The 27,339-nt window shown below is 37.6% G+C and overlaps 1 protein-coding gene across 1 annotated transcript in view; it reads left to right on the forward strand.

Annotated features, from left to right (window-relative positions):
* The window catches only part of SMC3 (structural maintenance of chromosomes 3), a 47,625-nt gene extending 22,342 nt beyond the window's left edge, over window positions 1-25,283 (forward strand). Inside the window, exons 12-29 of the mRNA XM_026650927.2 lie at window positions 351-472; window positions 1,153-1,366; window positions 6,618-6,721; window positions 6,978-7,077; window positions 7,765-7,925; window positions 9,484-9,625; window positions 11,105-11,255; window positions 12,791-12,943; window positions 15,836-15,987; window positions 16,479-16,637; window positions 17,398-17,505; window positions 17,995-18,103; window positions 21,706-21,953; window positions 22,082-22,294; window positions 23,022-23,213; window positions 23,392-23,569; window positions 24,163-24,269; window positions 24,829-25,283. Coding sequence (XP_026506712.1) covers window positions 351-472; window positions 1,153-1,366; window positions 6,618-6,721; window positions 6,978-7,077; window positions 7,765-7,925; window positions 9,484-9,625; window positions 11,105-11,255; window positions 12,791-12,943; window positions 15,836-15,987; window positions 16,479-16,637; window positions 17,398-17,505; window positions 17,995-18,103; window positions 21,706-21,953; window positions 22,082-22,294; window positions 23,022-23,213; window positions 23,392-23,569; window positions 24,163-24,269; window positions 24,829-24,900 — 2,685 coding nt within the window. The 3' untranslated portion in view covers window positions 24,901-25,283. The remainder of the gene's footprint in view (window positions 1-350; window positions 473-1,152; window positions 1,367-6,617; window positions 6,722-6,977; window positions 7,078-7,764; window positions 7,926-9,483; window positions 9,626-11,104; window positions 11,256-12,790; window positions 12,944-15,835; window positions 15,988-16,478; window positions 16,638-17,397; window positions 17,506-17,994; window positions 18,104-21,705; window positions 21,954-22,081; window positions 22,295-23,021; window positions 23,214-23,391; window positions 23,570-24,162; window positions 24,270-24,828) is intronic.
* The last annotated feature ends 2,056 nt before the right edge of the window (window positions 25,284-27,339 follow it).

Consider the following 27,339-nt stretch of genomic DNA (forward strand, 5'->3'; position numbering starts at 1 on the left):
ATCCTTTTCAATCATATGGTAAATACTAAAGGGAGGATGTTGTGAATCATCTGAAAGAAGATTATTCAGTGTAGCAGCACTGAGTACAACTGTTTGGCCTGTATTGATCTTTGTTACCCTCCTAGTGTAGCTGCACCTTCTCAAACCTTGCTGATTCAAGGTTGCTCCTGAACCTACCTCAGTCATGTGTCAAAGCAGTGTAGTGTCAGACAAGCAGTGGAGTCCATTTAGCATTTTTACAAATATTAAAATATGCTCCAGAAATGCCCTACTATGTTCACAAATGTAATGATTATACAAAGTTGATCTACTAAGTTATTGGTATTAAATATTACTTTGTTTATTTTTAGAAAAGACTGTTAAAGGAGAGACAGAAGCTTCTTGAGAAAATTGAGGAGAAGCAGAAAGAGCTAGCAGAAACGGAACCCAAATTCAACAGTGTAAAAGAAAAAGAAGAGCGAGGAATTGCTAGGTCTGTGGCTCACCATACAAGAAATTAAACCATTTTAGAAGGAGCAAGGAGTAATGCGAAAGCAGTATATAATGAAAATTGTACATACATTACAGCTGTTATAGAGTGAGAGAATGCATTTGAGTCTAAATGGTTTTTTATTTACAAAGAAATGCCCCTTTCACCAACAAATTAAAAAAATAAAATAAAATATAAAAAGCACACACATTCGGTGCTTATGTGGCCCTGCGTTATATTTGCTCGTTGCTTGCAGAGGCACTGAGTTTGAAGATAATTGTTGTTTCTCAAGAACCTTATTAAAAAAGCTTTGTTGAAAGAATCAGTGTTGTCTAGTGAACAAGGAGGCAAAGGAAGTGAGGATCTTTTACTTATTAGAAAAAGGCAAACTTGATAAGTGAGAAGGAACTTGTTTTCAAGCTTTAAAAAAGCAACCCATGGAGAGTAAATGAAAATTCAAAACAAAAGTAAATTGGTGCCTCTTAATTGCTTTGCTCATTTTAAAGTGTTCTCTGAGATGGTTGTATAGCTTGCAAAAAAAATTCAAATTGTCGTTTGACCACTGTTAACGGTTTAAAATTAAGTTGATAGCACTTTGTTCTTGAAGATCTTCTGAATAAAATCTTAAAATGAAATATGTTTGACACGTTATAAAGAAACTTATTTTTTTCTCTCTTATCTAGACTAGCACAAGCTACCCAGGAAAGAACAGATCTTTATGCAAAACAAGGCCGAGGAAGCCAGTTTACTTCCAAAGAAGAAAGGGATAAGTGGATTAAAAAGGAACTCAAGTCTCTAGATCAGGCAATCAATGACAAAAAACGACAGATTGCAGCAATACACAAAGATTTAGAAGATACAGAGGCTAATAAAGAGAAGAATCTGGAGCAGTACAGTGTAAGGAGTTCTGAGTTATTACTGCAGAGATATTTTGAGAGAAAAGACTAAACCAGTGGTGGGCAACCTGCAGCCCACGGGCTGCATGCGGCCCACCAGGGTAATCTGATTGCAGGCCGTGAGACATTTTGCTGACGTTGACTGTCCACAGGCACCGCCCCCTGCAGCTCCCAGTGGCCACGGTTCTCTGTTCCCGGCCAATGGGAGCTGTGGCGGCCAGTACGTCCCTGCAGCCCCTTTGCCTGCAGGCGCCACTTCCCACAGCTCCCATTGGCCGGGAACAGAGAACCGCGGCCACTGAGAGCTGAGGGGGGCGGTGCCTGCGAACGGTCAATGTCAGCAAAATGTCTCGCGGCCTGCAATCAGATTACCCTGATGGCCGCAGGTTGCCCACCACTGGGCTAAACTCTATGTCCATAATTGAATTTGTTTCAATGAATGAGTTTTATTTTTATTTAAAATCTAGAGGACAAGAGAGGGTCTTGTTGTGTCCTGCACTATTATAAATGTTTGCATGCTAACACTAATTTTAGAGTCCTGTTCTCAAATATTTTTCTTCAGCACCATATATTTCTTTTTTCCTGATTTTGGAGGGAGATAGAAATTAGCTAGACAGCATTCAGCAACATCCTCTAAGACAGCATGCCTATTTATTGTTTCTGCCAGTTAACAACACTCATGGGTAATTTGATCCAAAATTTTTCTTAAGTCTTAGAAATATTTCTGTAAATTTTTTATTTAAAACAAAAACACTATTTCTTCCATGCAAGATGCATTTGATTTTGCATTTGGCTTGAGAGAGTGTTCCTTTGGACCCTGTTAGATAATTGTACAAGTCTAAATATAGGCTAAGCACTTTGCATGCAATAGGAATCAGTTTCCATCTGCACACAAGAGAAGAGGGACTATCTTGTGTTTTAATGAATGTGCTCTTTGTTACTCAAAACATCTGCTTTCAAAATCTTCTGTGTGATGCTGTATGCTTTAGGGAAGGGTAAGAATTTGGAGAACACTGAATCCTAATGCCTAAGAGAACTATTGGTGCAGAAGAAGTTTCCTTAAATTCTGTCAGGTACTCTGTGCTGCTGTAGTATTAAAGGAAAAGTTCTTTAGAAAAAAATGAAGAAATTATCACCATTATGTAGTCTGATCATTCACTTCACTAAAACTCTGGTGTAAGACATGTGGAGGAGGATCAAACTTAAATAAAGTGTGTGGGGTATTTATGCAGTGGATACATTTTCATAGAATCATAGGACTGGAAGGGACCTCGAGAAGTAATCTAATCCAGTCCAGTCCCCTGCACTCGTGGCAGGACTAAATATTGCCTAGACCATCCCTGACAGGTGTTCGTCTAATCTTCTCTTAACTCTCCAAAGATGGAGATTCCGTAACCTCCCTGAACAATTTATTACAGTGCTTAACCATCCTGACAGGAAGTTTTTCCTAATGTCCAACCTAAACTGCCCTTGCTGCAATTTAAGCCCATTGCTTCTTGTCTATTCTCAGAGGTTAAGGAGAACAATTTTTCACCCTCCTCCCTGTAATAACCTTTTATGCACTTGAAAACTGTTATCATGTTCCCCCTCAGTCTTCTCTTCTCCAGACTCCAAACCCAATTTTTTCAATCTTCCCTCATAGGTCATGTTTTTAGACCTTGAATAATTTTTGTTGCTCTTCTCTGGACTTTCTCCAATTTGTCCACATCTTTCCTGAAATGTGGTGCCCAGAACTGGACACAATACTACAGCTGACGCCTAATCAGCCTGGAGTAGAGTGGAACAACTACTTCTCGTGTCTTGCTTACAACACTCCTGCTAATACATCCCAAAATGATGTCTGCTTTTTTTGCAACAGTGTTACACTGTTGACTCATATTTAGCTTGTGATCCACTGTGCCCCTACGTCCCTTTCCACAGTACTTCTTCCTAGGCAGTTATTTCCTATTTTGTGTGTAACTGATTGTTCCTTCCTAAGTGGAGTACTTTGCATTTGTCTTTATTGAATTTCATCCTGTTTACTTCAGATCATTTCTCCTGTTTCTCCGGATCATTTTGAATTTTAATCCTATCCTCCAAAGCGCTTGCAATCATGAGGAAACCCTTTTCTCTATGATGTTGCCAACGACACTCTGCATACATTATCAACTTTGTGGATATTATTTATGAAAATAAATTCTTATCTTTCACATTGGGACTTTAAAGCTTCTGTGAATATTTTTGTTTATTGTCTGGTGTAACTTTAGTCTTTGATGCCTGTTTCTTTGCTTTGTTCCTCCTTTCCTATGGCCTTTAGTACTTCATGCTTTACTGTTTCCAGTTTAAAGCTAAATATCAGTTGTCTCTGCAACCTTGTGTGCTTTGTTAGATTTTTATTTTTATATGTCTCTCTTGAATTGTAATTGGTCTTGCACAGATTTAAGCCCTACAGCCTTGTAAGGGTGTGCCTATTTAATATGAACCACTTATAAATTACCTTTACTCTAACATGCAGAGGGAAACTAGTTTCTACCTACTTCAAAACAAGGATTTGTTTTTAGACCTGACTTTTTACACATACACCTAACATTTTTGTTCAGTACTAAATCAATCTGCCTGAAGTTTCACATGTGGTAGGTTAAGGTATAATTTTCCTAGAAAACTTTACAAGACATTTGAAACACAGGCTCAAAAATTAGGTGATTTTTTTGCTTCCCCCACATCTTTTAAATACCTGGCATAGGAGCAAAATATGGTCATATTCCTTATTCACTGTGTTAGTGTTCCATGGGGTTTTAGCCTCTCTAGAAGGGTGTCCAGAGGAATCATTACTTTGCCTTCCTCTGCACCAACCACAGGAGCTCTGGCCAGCCATACAGCGGAGTATACTCTGCACCTTTTTGTGGGGTCTAACTATGGGTGTTTCCCCTTTTGTAAATGAGAGCTCCAGAAGGCATTGGGAGCAATGCCTTCTAAATGCTCCGCCTGGGGCACTGCATCAGAATATAAGAATGGCCATACTGGGTCAGACCAATAGTCCATGTAGCCCAATATCCTGTCTTCTGACAGTGGCCGGTGCCAGATGCTTTGGAAGGAATGTACAGAACGGGGTCGTCATCAAGTGATCCATTCACTGTCGTCCAGTGTCAGCTTCTGGCAGTCAGAGGTTTAAGGACACTGAGAGCGTGGGGTTGCATCCCTGAGCACCTTGGCTAATAGCCATTGATGGACCTATCCTCCATGTGCTCATCTTAATTATTTTTTGAACCTAGTTATACTTTTGGCCTTCACAACATCCCTAGCAATGAGTTCCACAGGTTGACTATGAATTGCACAAAGTACTTCCTTATGTTTTGTTTTTAAACCTGTTGTCTATTAATTTCATTGTGTGACCCCTGGTTCTTGTTATGTGATGAAGTAAATAATACTTTTTCCTCTATACCATTTGTGATTTTATAGATATCTATCATGTCCCCCCCGTTATCTCTCTCCTAAATCGAACAGTACCAGTGTTTTGAATCTCTTCTCAGATGGTGGTAGTTCCATTCCTCTAATCTTTTTTTGTTGCCCTTCTTTGTACTTTTTCCAGATCTAATATATCTTTTTGAGATAGGGTGGCCAGAACTGCATCCAGTATTCAAGGTTTGGGCATTTATATTGGGTACCATGCATTTATATAGTGACATTATATTTTGTCTTACCTTATGATCAAAGATCAAATATTTCATCTTTACCCCAGGCCTACGAGTGCTGTAGCTAAAAGCCACAGCAGAACATATGTTGAGCAGAATATTGGTCTGCCCTGTGCTGCTGTCCAATTGAGACATCATGCATATTTTCCAAAGGTTCAGCCAGACTGCAAAGTATTAATGAAGGGATAAGGAATGTTCCTGATTATGGATGGGAGAATTGACAGCAGCTTTGATAGCACTATGCTGGCTATTTTGTTGGAGACTTTAATCAAGGTTGAACGGTAGCCTGTTCTAATGGTGTTGATTTTTCCAGACTGTTTAACAGTCCTAGTATGTCAAGAGAAGCCATACAAATGAAGAATCAGTTCTAAGCAGTTACATGGCCGTGCAGGGAGTATGCCCACTGCCAATGCCATTATGCTTGATGTGCTGACAGATGCAGCTCTTACAATCTCTATTGCATAATAAATCTACTGAACTTGGTGATAAATGTGAAACCTGATCAAATTTATGAACAAAGTCACACTGAGGAAGAAAGTCTTCTGCCAGGGTGTAAACCATATTTTGGAAGAGAGCTCTGCTACTCAAGCAATTCTCTGTAGTTGGTTGAGTGAGGGAAATGGCATACCACTCTGACTGTTTTTACTGGCAGAGTTCCTGCAATGAACAACTCTCAAGCCTCTGTTTCTTCTGGAAGTGAAAAGGATCTTGTCAGTGCTGAAACGTGTGTGCGCGCGCAAAACGATATATATACAAATGCTTCTAACCAAGCTGAAATAATTGCCTGGCTTTTTTGTAACATGGAGGTGTTTCAGAGAAATTGGTCTGAAGACAGGAAAAATGAACAATAAAAATAAAAGATTTTAAGACTGCAGAAAATAGTAGTACTAACATTAAGAATCATAAAGTTATTACCAGTAAATTCCTAGCCATTGAGCTGCTGAAAGAAATGAAAGGTCTTGATTCCAGACAATGGGGATAGAGGAACATCCACTAGCAAGTTCTCCAAATATGCTGCACTAGCAGAGTACCTGCAGCTAAGTGGTACCAGTACTTGACTTTATTGGAGAACACGCTAGAACCTTCATTATAGTAAGAGTGGCATGGAAGGCTAACATGCAATATAGTCTTGTACAGCAATCTAAATGCTATTTAGCCTCAGAGGCTTATTATTTTTGTGTTGTAAAGGAACAAACTTCCAAGCAGATTGCAGTAATGTGTCTCTTTGATTCCACTTTATAGTGTAATTTACAATGACTTCGAGTATTTCTGCTAATTCTCTAATCCTTTTAGTTCCGAAGGTGGCTGGAACATCAGAATCAACAAAATAAATCTTTTCTTCTTTGTCCTTCTTGCCTGGCTATTAGCACCCAATCACTTCATAGTCTCCATGCTGCTGCTGCTGCCCTCTGAAGATCTGTTTTTTCTTACCACTTTAGCAATTTTAGTGCAAATCATGGAAAAATTTACAGGAATTAATTCTGAATTGTAATATAAGGATTTAAAGCTAGAATTGGATAACAGATGGATTTAAAGCTAGAGTCTCACCATTGAAAGATTTCTTTTTTTTATGTGCCTTAGAAATTGGACCAAGATCTTAATGAGGTTAAAGCTCGTGTCGAAGAACTGGACAGAAAGTATTATGAGGTGAAAAACAAAAAAGATGAACTACAGAGTGAAAGAAAGTTAGTAAATTTATTTAAAATTTGTTTTAATTATTATGTGTAAAATGTAAAGGATGCCAGCTGTGTAGTCGTTAGGTTGGCATAACTACTTAAGTATTTTTAAATACGGTCATGGGTTTGGAGGTTTAAACCTCTACATTTCAATTTTTAAAAAATTACTACTCTAGAGGGAAGTTAACCCAGTTTTACTTGCTAAGAATTTTCTGATAATCAAAGTGCTTAATAATGTTAACCTGGCTTTTGTCTCATTTTGTAGTTATCTGTGGAGAGAGGAGAATGCTGAACAACAAGCTCTTGCTGCAAAACGAGAGGATTTGGAGAAGAAACAGCAACTTCTTAGAGCAGCAACAGGAAAGGTGAGATACTGTGCATTTGTTACAGTTACTAATTGATTATCTGACATGAGGAAAGGTTTCATATCTTTTAAAGATAATTGCCACATCTTTAAGGGGAAAAAACAGTCTACAGCTGCAGATCATAATATCAGAACTTTTTCATAAGCCTTATTTTTCAAATACTTACAGCTCTCTGAAAAATAATTCTTTTCGGCTATTTATTCTCAGCCTAAAGCCAGTTTTTGGAGTGAGAAATTTTTTGCTGAAATTCAGTTTGAGTTTATCAAAGCATTGAAAACTGGTGGCTCTCAGGCTCTCAAATTACCATGCCTATTGGTTCCTGTATCCAAAGCAGGAACTTGCTGTCAGTGGCTGGGAGGGAACTTGTGGAGCCTTAGAGTAGTCAGTGACAGCTCACGTGCACCAGCCACATGAGTAGCCATGTGTTGTCTGCAGTCCTAACAAGAATTGATCAGTGACTGTGGCTGACGCTGAGCAGCTGAGAGGCAGATGGTGAATGACCCATGATCTCAATTAGAACTCACTAACAAACTTGAAATCCAAGCAATAAGCTTATAAACATTTTGTCAGTTTATATTTTAAACTGGCAAGACAAAGGACTAAAAACTCTAGATTAGCATTATTTTTAGGTCACATGATCCTTGAAGTCTAGTAATATAAGTTATTCATTATATTTTTTTGTGACAGGCCATTCTAAATGGTATAGACAGCATAAACAAAGTCTTGGAGCACTTTCGCCGGAAAGGCATAAATCAACATGTTCTAAATGGTTACCATGGAATTGTGATGAATAATTTTGAGTGTGAGCCTGCTTTCTACACTTGTGTTGAAGTTACTGCAGGGAACAGGTAAATTATACTGTATTGAATTCTTCTTGAGTTTGAAAGGGTAAGACGGGGATGTTTGACTTCATGCATGTTGAAAGCCAGTTGCTGGCACAAGCTTGCCATAGGAGGGTTTATTCTTTTGATGTATACATTGGGCCTGTTTTCAGCTTTAGTTGCATGTATGTACAATAATCAAATCCACACTGTATCAAAAAGATACTGAAAAGAGCTCTTTACCTGACTAAAACGCACTACCCAAATTACACCCTTCCTTCTCTCAACCTGTACCCTTAGGAAAATCCTTGCTGTGTGTCCAAAAAATCAGTAGGCTTGGGCTGTACTGAGCAAAACTGTGAGGAGGAGAGCAAATTCCAGACTCAAGAGCTCTTCACTGAGTCCTTCCCATGGTCCATTATGTAACTAGGGTATTTGCCCAAATAACCTGGTATATGTCAGGGTACTACAAAAATGGCAGTCTGTAGGATACATAGGCTCCAAACCATCGGGCTATCATTTGAATGGTACTTGGAAATTAATTGGAAGCCGGTGTAGTCTCTAGAGTAGGAGTTTGAGAGATGCTCCCAGAAAGCACACTAAGTAAGCATTTAACTGCAGTCTGTGTACCCGCTGAAATTTCCAAGTGGTTAATAGCCTCAAGTAGAGTATGTCACAATGATCCAGTCTGGAGGTAGCAAAGGCATGAGTATTGGTGGTGAAGTCCACATTGCCTAAGAAGGCTAACAATCTTTTAGCCATACACAATTTGTTCTAGTATTTATTCTTGTGAACTTCCTGATTATTTTCTTTACGTCCAAACACACACCTCTTAATAAAAATTATTGGTACTGGTGTTTTTTTGTCATTTTTCTTTTCCTTTTAAAGCGTAGTGGGTTGCTGTGTTCGATGTACTAAACAAAGGAAGAGAGTTAGTCTTAGAAGCAGTTAAAATTACTCTTTTTGACTCCCTTTGATTAATGATGATAGCACCCACTGCCACCTGGAAAATTCTTTTTATCACCCTTTCAGCACCAGGCTGAAAGTTGATTGCGTGGAACAGAGCATTTTAATTTCGCCCACCCATGATCCTGTCCTTAGACAAGGTGTTTCTGCGTAAACACTTACAGGGAAGAAAGTTAGACTAAATAGGCTTGCTATTGAAGGGGTATGTGACAGGTATGCACAGCTGATGAGGAAAAGACCTGAGGTCAAATGTTAATTGGGCTTTCCCTGTGACCAGTGCTAGTAAATTCTTGGGTGGCCTCATCCGGATGAAACTGAATAAGACGACTAATTATTAAAAAAACAAACACAAAAAAAAAAGCCCCTGTCCCAACTACTTAAATGGTGTTTCGGCAGATTTTAGTACGGTGTAAATTATCTTCCTATTCTAAAAATTTCCGTGACCATTATTTTTTCCACTTGTATTTTCTAAGGGGAGGTAACTCCAAAAACTGTAGAGCGAATAAAACGTGGTTTTGTTTTGTTTAGTGGTTCCTGAAAATTTGAGTTTGGGGTAGAAAATATCAATTATTTTGGCATAATAAAATCTTGGTGGTTTTTCTTTGGTCTGTTAAATTAGGTTATTTTATCATATTGTGGATTCCGATGAGGTCAGTACAAAGATCTTAATGGAGTTTAATAAAATGAACCTTCCTGGAGAAGTAACTTTTCTGCCTCTCAACAAGCTGGATGTTAGAGATACTGCTTACCCTGAAACCAATGTGAGTCACTGTGTTGATACGGACTTCGGTTTTTTCTTCCAGTAGATTACTTATAAGTCACACGTTTGTCACATAGATGTTATGTACTCTTGCTGCTGCTACTTTATAATGCTATTTTCTTGAGGCTGGCCATGTCCAACTAAATATTTTTTTTCAGTATTGCACTCCTTCAAGAATCTCTAACACCTGGTAGATTCAAAAAAGTAATGTTAAACTTCATGCGTTTAAAAAGATACAGAGGTGAGAACGAAAGGAAGAATTTCATTGTTATCTGAATAGAAATGGTAATTGTTATAAGAGCTGTCAAATGTACTTTCCTCAAGTTGGAAGGCAGCCTTTTTACAAGACCTGGACAAGTGGATAATATGACATAGTATAAGACAGCCAAATTTATTATTTGAAACAAGTTGTGCTCCATTGCCACTATGAAAATTTTGTTAATACCATTATATTTTCACTAGTAAATATATAATATACTTACAGTAAATATCTATTTGAATTCGAAATTGTAGGCTAGTTTAAAAAAAATTATTTATTTCCTACGGTAAGGTAGGTCAGCTAGACTTTTTACACATTCTGTTTAATTTTGCATAAACAATGAAACTTAAATGATACTGATAGGAACAACCTGATTCTTCACACACATTCACTTTGGAAATACATTATGTATGTATGTTTCTGGTGGCACCCACAATATCTTATTCCTTATACAGAAGAAGTTAATTGATTTTTGTTACTGTATCTATCATTTAAGTATCAGGGGGTAGCCGTGTTAGTCTGTATCTACAAAAACAACAAGGAGTCTGGTGGCACCTTAAAGACTAACAGATTTATTTGGGCATAAGCTTTCGTGAGTAAGAACCTCACTTCTTCGGATGCATAGAGTGAAAGTGAAAATCATTTAAACTCACTCAGTTGCTACTTAGCACTTGATCCTGTTCCTGTTGAAATTACTGGCAGACCTGTCATTGCTCCAGTGAGAGTAAGATCAAACCTTAAATTGGTCCATTCAAATTTTCATAATTATTTATACCTAACTTGCATGTGCAATATTTTTGGTGTGTCTGGGAAATTGTAATAAGCCTACGCCCTAATTGATTGCACAGCAGTTTAAAGAACAGATGGTCATACACAGAGACAGTAATTTGTGTTCACAATCACAGGCATTTCTGTAAATTATGATGGCATGCACAGTTCTAAACGGACTTGCTTCATTAATTTTCAGTACATTGGAATGACCTATTCCTAATGTTTTATTTTTTTAATTCAAGATTACAGAAGTTCTTATTGTAAATGTGAAGGTTTATTTTATTTTGTTCTTTTTGTTGGGTTGCCAAGGGTTCTCTTTAAATTATTTTTCACTGGCAATTGCACAGTGCACCCAGTGGATGCTTCAGGCAATGTGTGACATATTTGTGCAACTTATTGTTCTTATTGTTGGTATGTACTGCTTTATTGATGTGAATGCTACATTTTTAGGACGCTATTCCTATGATCAGTAAACTGAGATACAATCCCAGATTTGACAAAGCCTTCAAACATGTTTTTGGAAAGACTCTTATTTGTCGTAGCATGGAGGTGTCTACCCAGTTGGCCAGAGCTTTCACTATGGATTGTATTACTTTGGAAGGTATGTATCACAATTATATTATTAATTTAATGGAAAAACAGGGTCTTTGGCGGACCGAGGTTCATTGAAACTAGTCTATTACTTTCCTAGTGTTCTTTGCAAAACCTGATACTATGGTAATTTACCTGGGTAAGCTAGATAAAACAAACTAAATGTTAATATCGCTGTTGTCATAGTCCAAAATGTTTAAGTCCTCTAGGTTTTTTGGTGACTTGAGCGACAAATCAGTAGGAATCATCCCAGAGACTTACAAAATGGATTAGACTTGTACCCGATTTTATCAGGTATTGATGTCCCTGAGGAATTGAGAAGCTTATTCTACTAGGTTTAAAACAATTTCCATGGCATGCTTATGTACTGCTTAATTACTAAGAAGTGCAGGTTTGCTACTTTGGTATACTAGTCACATGTTTGTCTTGACTTGATATCTCCCTGTTTTTTGGAGAGGAATCTTCTGTTTAGTGGCTCTCCATGGGCTACGCTGCTAGTTTCTCTCTACTTTGAGAAGTTCCTCAGATCCCCACTCTGAGAGAAAATTATTATTTACAATAACTGGTTCTTGTAGTGTTGTTTTCTGTAGATCCACTGTGCCACTTTCCTATATTTTTCCAGAGTGCTTTAATGAATCTTTCAATGTGTAAGGGCATTTGAGGCCACAGTCCATTTTATATCCTTGAGTCCAAATGTTAGGATCCACACATGTTACTTTCATGACTCAAACAGTCATTGCATTATAGAAAATTCTGGGTCCAACAGCATTGTTGGTGTATTCATCCCGTGTGCATCTGCAGAGGCAGTTCTTTAAGAACCCCAGTTAATGACAAGTAATGTTTCTTGGGCAAAACAGTTAACCATAAGATTTGTCAGGCCTAAACGAGACTAAGGCTTTGATCAATCGGGACAGCAATTACAGATGGAGGTACAGCAGAAGATTTGGTAAAAGGGATGCAGTGTAACAGCAAATGTTAAGAGAAGGTTGGATCTTGCTCCTTTTTGGGTGGAGTGTTTTAATAGAGCGCACACCAGTTGTTTAAGGTTAGCCCTGTTTGCCTTGATTATGTCTGTCCATTTTGGCCACTATTGAGGAAACTGCTCTAACATGCTGCATTTTGAAAAACTGGTAGTGATATGGTGTTTGAATGTCCCCATTGTTCATATAAATTGACTTTAATGTGGATTACATGCTTTCAGAAGTTAATAAAAGAAATTGAACTGCTTGATGCTGAGAGAAGGCAGTTCCTCGTGCTAGGAACCTGCTGGTCTTGAGGCATTAAATACACTTTTTAAAAGCTTTACAAAAATAAATGTGATTTTTTTTCGCCTTGTTAACATTTGAAAGTGACATTTTGTAAATTAATTGCAAACATTACATGCATGCATGATTTCTCAGAATTATATAGAATCTCTCTAGGAAATTGACAGTACTTAAAGTACATATTAGCAGAATAATCATTAGCTTCTAGGAACTGCTTGGAACAACATGTCCTAATGGTGTGCAGTACAAAAGTACCATTTTAATTCTCTTCTGTTCATAGGTGATCAAGTCAGCCATCGTGGTGCTCTGACTGGAGGTTATTATGACACAAGAAAGTCTCGGCTTGAACTGCAAAAAGATGTTAGAAAGGCAGAAGAAGAACTTGGTGAACTTGAAGCAAAACTCAATGAAAACTTGCGCAGAAACATTGAAAATATCCTTTTTGATGTATTTGTGCATGTTGTGTGGGAAAAGTTGCATGGTAATAAGGCCTAGTGAGCTTGTTCTTTTCTCCCACCTTCATTACAAAATGAACAATTGTTTTAAGACTTTATTTTTACATATTGGCTATTTTCTATGGTATTAGTTGTAATTGCTGCCTATGCAGGCTTTATTCTATATACTGCTGTAGAGGTTCTAATGAGAGTAGAGTCAACATTTAAAAAAAAACAAACAGGAAAATTACTATATTAAAAATGCAACAGAGCCCACATAAACGAATCTGTTAATACATTTTATGCCAGATTTATATTGTTGGAGAATTTAATTTTTAATGTAACACATGTCTCTCTCAATTACACTTGATTAATTGTACATGTGTAAATAGTGTTTGACATTAGTCAGTGATCAGGAGATGTTTTCATAAATGATTAGGTGATATAGACGCCAGCAGGTCAATAGGTTACTTATAACACCTTTACTAATATAGTTATAACCCCCTTTAACACATACTGCTCATGTCTGTGACATGCTTTTGTCCTCTATTATCAATTTTAACTTTCTATAAACTATACCTGTACTCTTAATATAAAGAGACCAATATCTCTAGGTCTTAAAACATGATTTTATACAATAAAAATTTTCACCAAGGTTTACTTAATAGGTGATAGCGACTTGATCCTAAAGTCAGCTGCATGATGTCCTTTCAGAAAATATTACTATGGCTCTATCATCCTGAGATTTAAAAGTGGGAAAAATAAGTAAAATTGATTTTTTAAAAATTGGTATAATCTAGTAGAGATGTTCAGAAAACATCTTGAAACCATAAGCTGTGTGCATAATATTGTAGTGCTAATAAAATATTTTAGTCTAGTTTTGAGAATCCTCCTTGTTTACAGTGCTTGGAGTGTAGTTTTCATACCTCGGCTTCTTATAGCAACATTATAACATTGTAAAAGATATTGCTATAGCAAAGCACTGCAAAGTAAAAGCAGTCCTATGTTGAAATTTATTTATATGTATATAAATAAAATGGGCTCATAGATATTAGAGGTGGAAAAGGCCTGTTAACTATTGTGATGTATCCCATAGTCACTACAAGGTTGTTCCATACTGTGTTATTTTTAGTGTTTGTGTAGTCTAATTCTAAATGCCCTAAGTAACAGGGATTCTACCGCATCCCACTGTTTTATTGTCTGCTAGACGTCATGGTCTGGAAGCTTTTTGTGACAGTTAACCTGAATTTGTCTTCTCTTAATCTCATCCAATTTCTTCTGTTTCTACCCGGTTGTGCTACCCTTAATTATTTCTCTCCTTCAGTGTCTATTGCATTCTTCTAAATAACCTCTGGAAACTCTTGAGATAGCTGTCTTTTCTGGTTTTAGTAATTATTTAGCCAAGATATATATTCTATTCACCCATAAGGTAAATATAGAATTAGGTTAGTTGTTAACATGGTATGTGTAGTACATGTCTAAAATAATAGAAAGGAAACTAATATGTAGGTGGATATCAGTAATGTTTTAAAATACAGAAGAATATGATATGGAAAAGGGGACAAGTTGAAGGAAGTTTTCTAAATCTCTGTATTTCACTAGCTTTTTGTAAACCTCTTTAGTCATGACAGAACAGCTATTTCTTTATAAGCATGTAAATTATAGCTTTCTCAAATTGTTGACTGATATGTAGAATAGAGTGCTGATTGAGCTGTCTCAATATATGCCAAACTGTGATGCAGATTACATGACTAACAACGTGGATGCTATTGTAGCTATTGAAGGAGGATTTCAGAAGGAATTAGCGAGACTTTTAAGGCCAGAGTGAATAATTGTGACTTAATTTTTTCATGTGTAAATAACATTTGTATATCAGTAACACCTCTAGTAAGTTTTTAAAAACTTTTAGTAACATGGAAAAAGCCATACATAAAGATTTGGAGTAGAATTAAAAGCTTTAGCAAGATTAACCTTCTAATGCTCAGTGTTTCCCAGTTCTAATTATGTGTAGACTCCCAGTCTGCCCACACCTGCCTTCAGCATCAGATTCCAGACTAGCACGCTATAGTTTATAGAAAATATATATATATATATTTTAAGAGTGGAATTAATACTGGCCTGTTCAAGAGCTCTAAAATTCTCTACTGTCTTCCTAATTTCTGACCAGAGTGTTGGACCCCTTCTGGGAGCAAAAAGTCTAGTACGTTTCCAAGGTCTTTTTGTTTTGGGGGCCTGCCTCTCTCTCTTTGACTGACAAATGGTAGCATCTGTAATGTGGACACATCGGTGAAATCTTGGTCCCATTAAAACTGGTAAAGCTCCCATTGACTTCAGTAGGGTCAAGCTTTCATCCTTGTGATCTAAGGCAGCGGAAGATAGGCATTGCTTTACTGGATCAGCCTGTGGTCCATATAGTCCAGTCTGTGACCAGTGGCAAGCACCAGATGCTTCAGAGGAAGTTGCAAGAAACCCTCACAACAGGCAGATGTTGGATAATCTGTCCCCCATCAATGTTTTGTCCTAATCCTAATAGCACTTAATAGATCAGGCACACTAATTTTTCTTTGCATTTGTTTCTAGACCCTATTAATTACAGTGCTATAAAACTGCTACTGATATGTCTGTCTTGGGGGTGCTGTTGAGGCAACATATTTGACATCTGAGAGGAAATGGGATAAAGCACCACAAGAGTCTCAACTGACCTATTTAATCTCTTCTGGTCAATTGAAGGCTTTGTGTTGACCTCTGAGAGCAGCTGAATGTGACTGGTTCTATATCTATGAAAGTTGTGATATGATGGGGAGTGAGCAAAAATGAGAAACTGCAGTAACAGTGTGGGTTTAAAGTACCTCTTCTATTTAAAACTTGGAATTTTCCTTAGCCCACTGTATGGATTAATAATGAAATTGACCAACTGATGAATCAAATGCAGCAGATTGAGACTCAACAGAGAAAATTCAAAGCTTCCCGAGACAGCATCTTGTCAGAGATGAAAATGCTGAAAGAGAAGAGACAGCAGTCTGAAAAAACCTTTATGCCAAAGGTATATAGCATATGTAAGAATTTGTTAGTGACTTCTTAGTTAATGGTTATCGTATTAGTGTTTGAGCAGACATACTTCATCTCCCAAAGAATTTATAGTCTGAGTAGACAAATAAAAAATTGGCGCATACGATGCACTAGCTGACCATATGTTGGAAAGTATCATGCAGGGCTCAGGAGTGGCAATCAAAGGGGCTGATTTTCAACTAAAAATGAAGTTTTCTCCTTTCTACAAGCTGTCTTTTACAAAATCAAAATTGTTTCCCATTGGAGACTATAGCATGCATGCTGACAGAAATGTCCTAGAAAAAGAGTTGGTAGTCTGGCATTTCTGACAGGTTACAAGTTGGACTGGTCTTCCTGGACTGTTCATGTTGTCTATAAAACTACCACACTGGATTTACTTAATACAAGTCGAAAAAGACAAGTTTCGAGAAGCCTGCAGTTTCATTTGAATGATGATCCAATTTAATACAATAATCTGTTCTGTAGCAACGCAGCTTGCAAAGCTTGGAGGCAAGCTTACATGCCATGGAATCAACTCGAGAATCGTTAAAAGCAGAATTGGGAACAGACTTGCTGTCTCAGCTCAGCCTAGATGATCAGAAACGAGTGGATGCACTTAATGATGAGATTCGACAACTGCAACAAGTAAGGAGAACTAAGAGAAAAGATGTCATGACACTAAACATGAAGAATTTCTTACTGAGAAGACATTCTGTTAATTTAAATCTTTTCTTCTTACGTAGGAAAAGTGAGATGTCATTGATAATCCACAGCTATGTAGTTCTGTGATCTTTGCGCAGTATAAGGGAGATGTTTTGTGTTTTGTTTAATTGCTGTCCGTGCTATATATTTTGCTTTTTTCAGATACTGTCTAGACTTTTTCTTTAATTTAGGTGTATTTTGTTTTTAAATAAGACCTTTATTATGCAGTAGTCATGTTAAAATTGACTTGTTCCCATGCTTTGGTTTTGCAACAGGCAGCATCTCCTTCAGTAAACCCTGTAGGGTGTGGGGAGACAGATCTGTGCTATGAAAGAAACAAACCAACTCTGTTTTTGTTTCATCTGGGTCAGTTGGGGGAACATTACGATTTAAGGACATAAAATTTTGGAGCTGTTTTGGTCTTAGTAAAGAGTTAGACAAGGCTAAAGTTTCAAATATCCTTCCATGTTTAATAGTGCAAAAGTTGGGTTGTGTTTGCTTTGTTTTGATTCTAGACAACTGTACAAATATTAAATATTAAAAATGTCCTCACATTCATATTAAAATAACTCCACGCATATAAGAAATTGTGTAATATTTTCATTTTATTGGATTCTACAAACTTTTCTTTCCTCAAAGAGTAAGAACCTTCACTGGGAGCCTTTGTTTGATGCAATTAATATTCTCTCCTACTTCCTTACAGGAAAACAGACAGCTTTTGAATGAGAGGATTAAACTGGAAGGCATCATCACAAGAGTAGAGACATACCTCAATGAGAATCTCAGAAAACGCTTAGACCAAGTGGAACAAGTAAGATTATTGATTTTCTTAGATCCATTTTGCAAAATATTCTTGCCTTGCACCTTCAGAGATTTGACAAACTATTTTTCTTCTCTTAAATATGCACTGGATATACTACTGATAATTTATATATAGCTTTTCTACTTCTGTTTATCCAACATGCAAACTGAGCTATGGTTTTTTTTTTAGGATTGAAGCAGAATTATTTAAGAACGTATTTGAGGTGTGACTGACAGTGTATCCAAGCTTGCAGAAGTACAGTGTATATAATTAAACACAAGTTCACATTATAACAGAACTGTACAGCAGTGGCTGTGGATTTTTTTGAGGTTTAGATTTAATTTAAAACAAAATCCATTCCTCTGTGAAAAGAATTTTAATGGCTATAGTCAGAGATAGGACCAGGGTAGTAGAAAATAACTCATTTCATCTGCAGTGTGGGTTTATACTTTGATTCCCTGCTATGGCTATTCTTACTGTTTATTTTTTGTCCCACAGGAATTGAATGAACTACGAGAGACAGAAGGCGGCACTGTTCTTACTGCCACAACATCAGAACTCGAGGCCATCAACAAACGAGTGAAGGATACCTTGGCACGATCAGATGGTTGGTAATACTGATTCTTGGAATGAAGATACTCTACACTTTACAATACTCATAAATGTGGTTGTGACGGGTTGGACCCCCATTTTGAGATGCCCATTCTGCTCCACTAGCCTGGATTCCCTCTCTCTGGCCTCTTGCAGTGCACGCACGCACACACACAGGTAGGGCGACACTCAGCTGCAGACACAGACCGAAGTCAGTTCTGTGTGAAAGGATTCACCCAGCACTCAGGTTCACATCCCTTTTGAAGAATAAACCCAAAATAATATTGCCTTGCGCTGTATAGAAAAATCTGCACAGCGCAAGCTCATCAAAATTCGCCCTCTCCCTCAATGTGAAGAGAGAGATGCACAGCTTCTTGGCCCCTCTCCCCCAATAGAAATCGCACAAATGGTTTAATAATAAAACAAATTTATTAACTATAAAAGGCAGATTTTAAGTGAATATAAGGGATAGCAAACATAACAAAGCAGATTACTAAGCAAATAAAACAAAATATGCGAACTAAGCTTGATTCACTAAAGAAAGAGGTTACAAAATGCAATTTCTCACCCTAAATGTTGAATTAGGCAGGATGCAGAGTTTCTGTAGCTTAGATTTCCAGTTTATCTTTTCTTACAGACTGGACCCTGTGTCAGTCTGGACTCACCCCTGTCTTTCCCCTCAAGTACTTTCAGCAGTCTGTCTTCTTGGGTAGGCAGTGGAGGAGAGTCCAGATCAACCCCCTCCCCAGCCCTTAAAAAAGATTTACATAAGGGGGGAATCCTTTGTTTCATCTCCATCCCCCTATAGTGGAAAAGTACCAGCAGTGGGGGTATTTTTCATGAGGTGACATTATCACCTGACCTTGTAGTGCAGGGGTCGGCAACCTTTCAGAAGTGGTGTGCCAAGTCTTCATTTATTCACTGTAGTTTAAGGTTTCGCGTGCCAGTCATACATTTTAATGTTTTTAGAAGGTCTCTCTCTGTAAGTCTATAATATATAACTAAACTATTGTTGTATGTAAAGTAAATAAGGTTTTTAAAATCTTTAAGAAGCTTCATTAAAATTAAATTAAAATGCAGATCTTATCAGTTTAGTGTGATCCTTGCCCTTGCTTTTCCTTGCTGAGTTTTCCAATGTCTGGCACGTATTTGGATACTTTAAGCTGCACACAGGCTTCTGAGTGATCAGTTGTTAACCGGCTCAGATTTCAGGTGTGAAAATACCTGTTCACACAAGTATGTGGATCCAAATGCTGAAAGCATTGCAAACGCAATTTTCTTCAAACAGTTAAATGTCACTGGCAGGGACGTCCAGTAGGTCAGAGTAGAGGCCCCATGATCTCTCTTGGTAGCTTCAAGTGCACTCAGCAGATCTCCAAACTTTGATGCCCACAATTCTGAGCTTTTTAACTGAATGAGCTGCATTTCGAAATCTTCAACACCCATCCACTGAAATACAGACAAATCCAAGTAGCTTTCGTTGAACTTTTTAGGTTTAATTAGGAAAGAAAGCATTGGGCCAAATCACTGAAAATCTTGAAATCTGCCAGAAGATTCTGATTCCAGTTCTTGCATGTACATTCCAATCTCATCGACACTGACAGTGCAACGTGTCGATAGCTCTTTTATGTGTTGGAAGTAGTGGAAAGTCGAAGTTCAAATATCCCGAGAAAAAACTGCTAGTTTTACAACAAATGCCTTCCAGGCTTCATAAAGATCCAGAACCATTTGCCCTGCACCCTGGAGACAGAGGTTGAGTTCGTTTAGGTGAGCGGTGATGTCAGTTAGAAACATGAGCTTACACAGCCATTTGTCATCATCCAGTTCGGGGTATTTTAGTGCTTTTTCTGACAAAAAGGCCTCGATTGCATCAAAACAGTTTACAAAACGCACCAAAACCTTGCCACGACTTATCCACCAAATATTGCTGTGAAGTGGAATTTCGTTATAAGCACTGTCCATCTCTTCTAGCAGTGCTTGAAACTGTCTGTGAGTCAAAGCAGATCGAGCAACAAGGAAATTCACAATTCGCACCACTATATTCATCACATTATTAAGATCTGAATTAGAAATTTTAGCACACAGGTTTTCTTGATGGATGATATAGCGAAATTTGACTGTAGGGCGGCCAATTTGATCTTCAAGTAACTTTACAAATCCCTTCTGTTTTCTGACCATGGCAGGAGCGCCATCTGTTGTCACACAAAATATTTTTCTGATGTCAACTCCTCGTTCTTCAAAATGGTTTACAAAACTTTCCACTATATCTTCCCCCTTTGTTGTGCCATGCAGGGGTTTTAGGCAACAAAGTTCCTCTTGGATTTCATCAGAAGCACAATATCTTGCAACAACTGCCAAACATGGAACGTCGTTTATATTCATGCTCTCATCAACTGTAATGCTAAACATGGCTTTGTCTTTTAATGCAGTCGTCTGCTTTTCATTAATGTTTTCTGCCATTTTGCTTATGCATCTCTAAACTGTTCTGGCAGAGACAGGCAGTTCTTTTATTCTAGATATGATCGTATCTTTATTTGGCAAATCATTGAACAAAACCTCTGAACTGCTGAGAAAAACTTTTTATATATATTCCTCATCTGTAAATGGCTTTCTGTTTTTTGCAATGCACTGTGCAGTCTTGTAACTTCCTTCTGTAGCTTGATTTTTACTTACATTTCTCTGAAGAATATGGGGTGTAATGTGCCAATGGTATTCATTTTGGTAAAAGAATTGAGCATAACATGAGATCAAAAGGCAACTAATAACATTGAAGTAAATTTCAAACTGATAAAAGAACGTTTTTACACAATATATAATTAACCTGGGGAACTCATTTAACAAAATATTACTGAAGCAAATAATTTTGTAATAATCCATAAAGGATAAAAATGTGTATGATATTTTAATCCTAGTAAGTAATTGTGAAGGAGATATCAGCTCTCAGGCTTAAAGACAAGTCAACCACTAACTCCTGGGAGTTAGAAAGAAACCTTCCTTATGGGCACATTCTTGCATAATTGTTTATGGAGTCTTGACACGTTCTCCTAAACTATATAATATTAGCCAGTGTTAGACAGATACTGCACTTAAATGATTCACGGGTCTAACCTGGGTCCTGACTTACACTATGTGCCTCTTTAAGGTTTATGATCATGACCTCAGTTTCAGGCAAAACTGGTCAGTCTTAGGGTTTTGCATGAAGTCACGTGACAGTCACAGATTTCAGTGGTTTTCATGCCAAATAGCCAAGTTTAGCATCGCCTTATACTAGAGTTTCTTTAATGTAAGAAATAGTCCCAAAGTGTGTTCGTTTTGACTCAGAATTCTATATACTTTCTTCAATGAGATTTTTAATTATATAAGATACCCATGAAACTTTTTTTCAGCTTTTTAACCTCATGGGTAACTTGCTTTTTGTTTTTTTTTGTTTTTTTTTTTTATTTTTTTTTTTTTTTTACTTTTTTTTTTCTTTTGGGATTTTTTTTTTTTTGTTTTTTTTTGTTTTTTTTTTAAACATCTTTACTCTGTGGGCTTTCTGATTATTTTTTTAATAGGTCAGTGGCTGGATAACTGCTAATTTTACACAGGCATATCCCACTTTGCTTTTTCACATCTCAGATCTGGATAACTCAATTGACAAAACAGAAGCAGGGATTAAAGACCTCCAAAAAAGTATGGAACGTTGGAAGAACATGGAGAAGGAACACATGGATGCAATTAACCATGACACAAAAGAACTTGAAAAAATGACAAATCGGCAAGGCATGCTTCTCAAGAAGAAGGAGGAATGCATGAAGAAAATCAGAGAATTGGGCTCACTTCCACAGGAGGCCTTTGAAAAATATCAGACGTTGAGTTTAAAACAGGTAACAAGTGTGCTTGGTTTTATCGCAAAAGCATAACATGATCTTGCCTGGGGGTGTAGCGCCACACCTCTTGAATGTCAAACTGGAATAGAACCCAAAGTCATCTTTTTTGTGTTATTTTTCCTCAGTTATTCCGTAAGCTGGAGCAGTGCAACACAGAGCTGAAAAAATACAGCCATGTCAATAAAAAAGCTTTAGACCAGTTTGTTAACTTCTCAGAGCAGAAGGAGAAGCTGATAAAACGACAGGAGGAGCTGGATAGGGGCTACAAATCTATTATGGAGCTGATGAATGTCCTTGAACTCAGAAAATATGAAGCTATCCAACTTACTTTCAAACAGGTAATACTGGAAGCCATTAGATAAGACTATGAAGTCAGAAGAATATTTAGTTTTTCTGTGCTGTAACTTTGTAGGATGGAACAGATCAGTGCTTGAGTTGTGTTAAGAGCCAGTAAGATTCTCAAAGCACTTTAAAACACCTTTTTCTTTTGACTCGTACTCATTATGTACTACGTATAAGAGCCATCTATAGAGAACCCCCTAGTTTAAATCCTCTACCTTCAGAATTCACCTTGGAACTGGGTAAGATTCTTTTTGGAACTCATCAAAGCTGCTCCTAATATAGGTCAAGGGTGTGAGGGCACATTTTGCATACAATGCAAGGTGAACTCTCTCTACAGCACTCCCATATCCTGTTTAATTTGGGCCTACTCTAAAGCCCATTGAAGTCCAGGAGTTTCCATTGGCTTCACTGGGCTTTGGATCATGCCCTGGGGAAGCAGCAAGTTTATCCTGTGGTGTTTACTGTCTTATAATAGTATGAGTCTTGTCCCTTTCCATAGACCTTACAAAAAGGATGAAAAATTTTAAAAAGCCAATTTTTCTTGTTTACTGGATTTCTACAGTAAATGCTGTGAATTATAGTATGCAAGCATATCTCTGTTCTTTAAGGATAATCTATTAGTATAATATGTAAAAATAGCTGTTGTAATCTGCTTTTCAGATTAGACTGTGTCTATTTGCATATAGATGAACCTGAATTGACATTGACTTTTTGTTTTCCAAGGTGTCAAAAAACTTCAGTGAGGTGTTCCAGAAGTTAGTACCTGGTGGCAAAGCCACGCTAGTGATGAAGAAAGGAGATGTGGAGGGCAGTCAATCCCAGGATGAAGGTGAAGGCAGTGCTGAGAGCGAGAGGGGATCTGGATCTCAGAGCAGTGTGCCATCTGTAGACCAGTTCACAGGAGTTGGGATTAGGGTAAAGAAAATCTTTGCATTTCAATATTTGTAGTACTCTTTTAGTAGACCAGTAATTATGTTTCTAAAAATGAGCTCTAGAAAGTGAAGTTATAATGAATAATTAAATTCAGACACCGTACAGCAATATTTGATGTCCTAATACAGTAGAGTTAACTCCTGTTATGGCATGTTCTTAGGTGTCATTTACAGGAAAACAGGGTGAAATGAGAGAAATGCAGCAACTTTCAGGTGGACAGAAGTCCTTGGTGGCCCTAGCTCTGATTTTTGCTATCCAGAAATGTGATCCAGCTCCTTTTTACCTGTTTGATGAAATTGACCAAGCTCTGGATGCTCAGCACAGAAAGGCGGTTTCAGGTAAAGGTTTTGTTTGTTTCTTCCTCAATAAAGAATAATCTGGCTAAAAATAATCTTTGTTTATTGAAATAAAATATTTTTTTCATGGTAAAGGGACATATGTTACTGTTTCTACGTGCATGACAGGATGCAGTGAATACAGAAAATTGTATTTCTTTGGCTAGGTTATCTTTGTATCTTTCAAAAAGTCATTGCAAAATTAGTTTTAAGAAATGTCTACGTATAGCATACAATTTCTAAAAGATCTGCTTAAAAGATTACAATTGGGGAAAGTTTTACTCTGGCTCTGAAATAGAGAACAGATTTTTCTGAATCCAACTTTTTGCAGCATGCATATCTTATGACTGAAATGAGATGAATGCTTACTAAATCAAACTTCTGTGACTCATCATAAAGGGTCAATTCATTGGTACACCAAATGGTGGTATTTCTTATAACACATAATTGATGTTACTACATGTAAAATCTAATAAAAATTGGGCAATTTTGTTTTTTGTTCACCAAGAAAAGAGCAACTGTTGTTTGCCTCTTAGTAAGAATTGTGGCCTGTTTATTGAAAAGAGAGCTGGCTTAAGGATATCCTTATTTTTCAGATATGATTATGGAACTAGCTGAACATGCCCAGTTTATTACAACAACTTTTAGGCCTGAACTGCTTGAGTCGGCTGATAAGTTCTATGGTGTAAAATTCAGAAACAAGGTAAATTATTTTTTTTAATATGGCTATAAATAAATATAACAAAATTATGTTGCTGGTATTGAACATTTGGTGAGACTAAGCTAGCTCAATGGGCTGGAAAATTAAATTTTCAGTTTTGTTTAGAGTCACAAGTGATAGACAGTGACCTTAGATGACTAAGTGTCTAGTGGATCTGTGTCCACATCACATAGCCGCTGCTTGATTTGCCTGTGCAGCATGGTTGGAAGTCTCCACTTCCCTCATGACAGAATCATGATTAAAATAGCAAGGATTCATTTGTCGCATGTCTGTAATATATTCACAACAGAGATGCATTTGAGCTGTCGGTGTCTGGGCTTGAAGAGTACCGGTTCTGACCATTGTCATCAGTCTCTCTTTTGAAAAGGTGGTAAAACCTGCAGTTCACATAATCCCAATCTTCCAGTGTTCTAGAGCCATTCATCTCAATTGACACTATTATAGTCCAATCACTGGGTCTCATTTGGCACTTTCTCAAAGTGAGGCCTTCACTATCTAGGAGACATTACTTTTAATATATATCTATTTTTTCTCCCATTAGGTTAGTCATATTGATGTGATCACAGCAGAGATGGCCAAAGACTTTGTGGAAGATGACACCACTCATGGTTAAATAGAATTGTATTGCCAATTTGCTTGGAAGATGTGTATAGTGTGATGCCTACACCGGGGAGCTGTAAATTAAAATCTGAAATATTTAGTCATTGTTAAAATAGTTTTTGAACATACATTTTAATCAAGAAGATTATTAGTTTCAGAGGAGCTTGAGTACCCATTTTGTCTCTGTTGCTGTATTCTTTTATAAGATACCTGTGTTACCTTTATACAATACCCGTAGTTTGAAAACTTGATCCCTACAAATCTTTTTGTAAAGTGTCCTGTTGCTGTTTTAAAGCTTTTTTGAAAAGTGCTAGCTATTCCTTCCTAATTATAATTTTATCATTTATACTGCCTCACATGTTTTTTTAAATAGCTTCAATTAAACAATTGGTTTTATGGCTGTAATTCAGATGTGGTGTTTGGAGTTGTCTTCTCTTTACGGGATTCCCTTTCCATCAGTCCAGGTAAAGACTGTGGACATGTAGGATCTGGCTACGCGTAGGAAATAAGAGGCAAAATAATGTCTCATTCTCTTCTGTATATATCTATCTTCCCATTTATTCTCCTTTGCATGAGTGGATGCCATGCAAATTGCAGCTTAGACAAAAGTATCAAATTCTGTATCCAGATGCCATCTATGACTCAGCAGAAAAACACTCTAAATTTGTGTGCATCCGTTTTCACAGGCTGTCAAATGTTGAACAAAAAACTGGATGAAAAGTAGGAGAAAATACTGGCAAGCCTTATTAGAGGCCTCTAAAAATTTGTAAATCATCTGTCAAGACAGAGACTTTCCTTTTGACCCTACTACATTTAGAGATATTGAAGAAAGGATGCCTCATACCCCAGTAAGCAGCCCTTGAACCTTGGAAACACCCATGCCAAAATAACAATAATCCCTACTGCATCTTTTCAGCTCCAAAGTTCTGCATAAGTAGGGCAGGTTGTGTCAGCAGCCAAAAACCCATCTAGGGGTCAAAGTCTCTCACTTACAAATACCTGGATCCACTAGACCTCAGATGGGGAGGGTACTGGAGAATTTTCTATGATTATTTTTCTAGAACCTCATCTGTTAGCAAGGGACCTAGACAAACCAAATTATCAAGAAGGAAATTGCACACACGAGCAGTAGAACCTGTTTCATTCATAGAAACATCCTTAGGACTCCAGTCCATATTGTTCACTCTACAGAAAATAGGAGGAGGAGTAATAGCAACAATGCCAGACCTACAGCGACTGAACAAATGGATGGTGAAAGTCACATTCAGGATGTGATATCTCTAAGACTTTAAGTGAATCTAGTGGCTGCTAACCTCTATATATCCCTAAGGCTATGTCACTGCCTAATATTTGTCCACACAAACTCATTTGCAGTATAAGACCCTCCCATTCAGTTTCTGCCCCCCCCCTCCCCCCAGCACACAAATTCATAGTTTATCTGATGGAGTGCTCACTCCAGCTAGTTCAGAAACTCTCCCACCTGTGAGTGAACAGAGATCCCATCACAGAAAAGATTCTTAAGAAGTTCCAGATCCTGAATGTAAAGATCTTGGCAAGCCAACAGTCAGTGATGCATCTCTGCCTTCAACTTCTGGGACTGTTAGTCTCACATAGATATTGTACCACAGATAAGGCTCCACATGAAACCAAAGGCACCTACTGAGAATCTGGAAGACTCACCAGACATGATGCAGAGGCATATCTGCATTCTTTGACACACGTTCCTGTAATTGGAATGGTGATCCAGGAAGGAGAGGGTACCCCGCTAAAAGAAATTTGAGTACAGATTGCTGATGCAAGCCTCTTGGCATGAGGAGCTTACGGTGCAACATCTTACAGGTCAGGGGTTCAGACTCTCAAAAGGGGAGGGTGGAGGAAGGGGAGAATAAATGTTATTGCTAAGGGCATTGAACCTGGCAGTTAGCTTCAAGCAACAACTTCAGGGTTGACTTCTGCAATCTACTACAATGCTAGTATGATGCCTGAAAAACATGAGAGATGGGACCACAAGCTCAAAATTCCACTCTGAAATAATGGATACACTGTATATTGGGCAGTCTCCTATCTTGCCCATGAAGCCAGTTCCACAAAGGGGTTTCTTAAATCAGAAAGCAGACTGCCTGATCAGGCACTTTATTGACTATTCAGAACTATTCCCTAACTAAAGAAGTATTTAATCAGAGAGATACAAGTCACCGAGAAGTTGACAAATTTGCCGATTTATCCAAGGAAAATGGATAATCTTTTCCTGAGCATAGATGCCTTCGCCCACAGGTGTCCAACCAGGCTACTCTACAACTTTTGAACCCAATGTAGGAGCATTACTTGTTCAGTGCTCAAAGCAGGCCTGGCTCTCACCACAATTTTACGAGCCTTGTTAAAAGATTTTAGCAAAGAACAAAATCTTCACTGCCTCAGCCATTTCCTGGTAGTGGTCATCTGTAGCAAGTTA

Source organism: Terrapene carolina, unplaced genomic scaffold (assembly GCF_002925995.2).
Source record: "Terrapene carolina triunguis isolate 2854851 unplaced genomic scaffold, T_m_triunguis-2.0 Scaffold95, whole genome shotgun sequence".
In the NCBI taxonomy this organism is placed as follows: domain Eukaryota; kingdom Metazoa; phylum Chordata; order Testudines; family Emydidae; genus Terrapene; species Terrapene triunguis.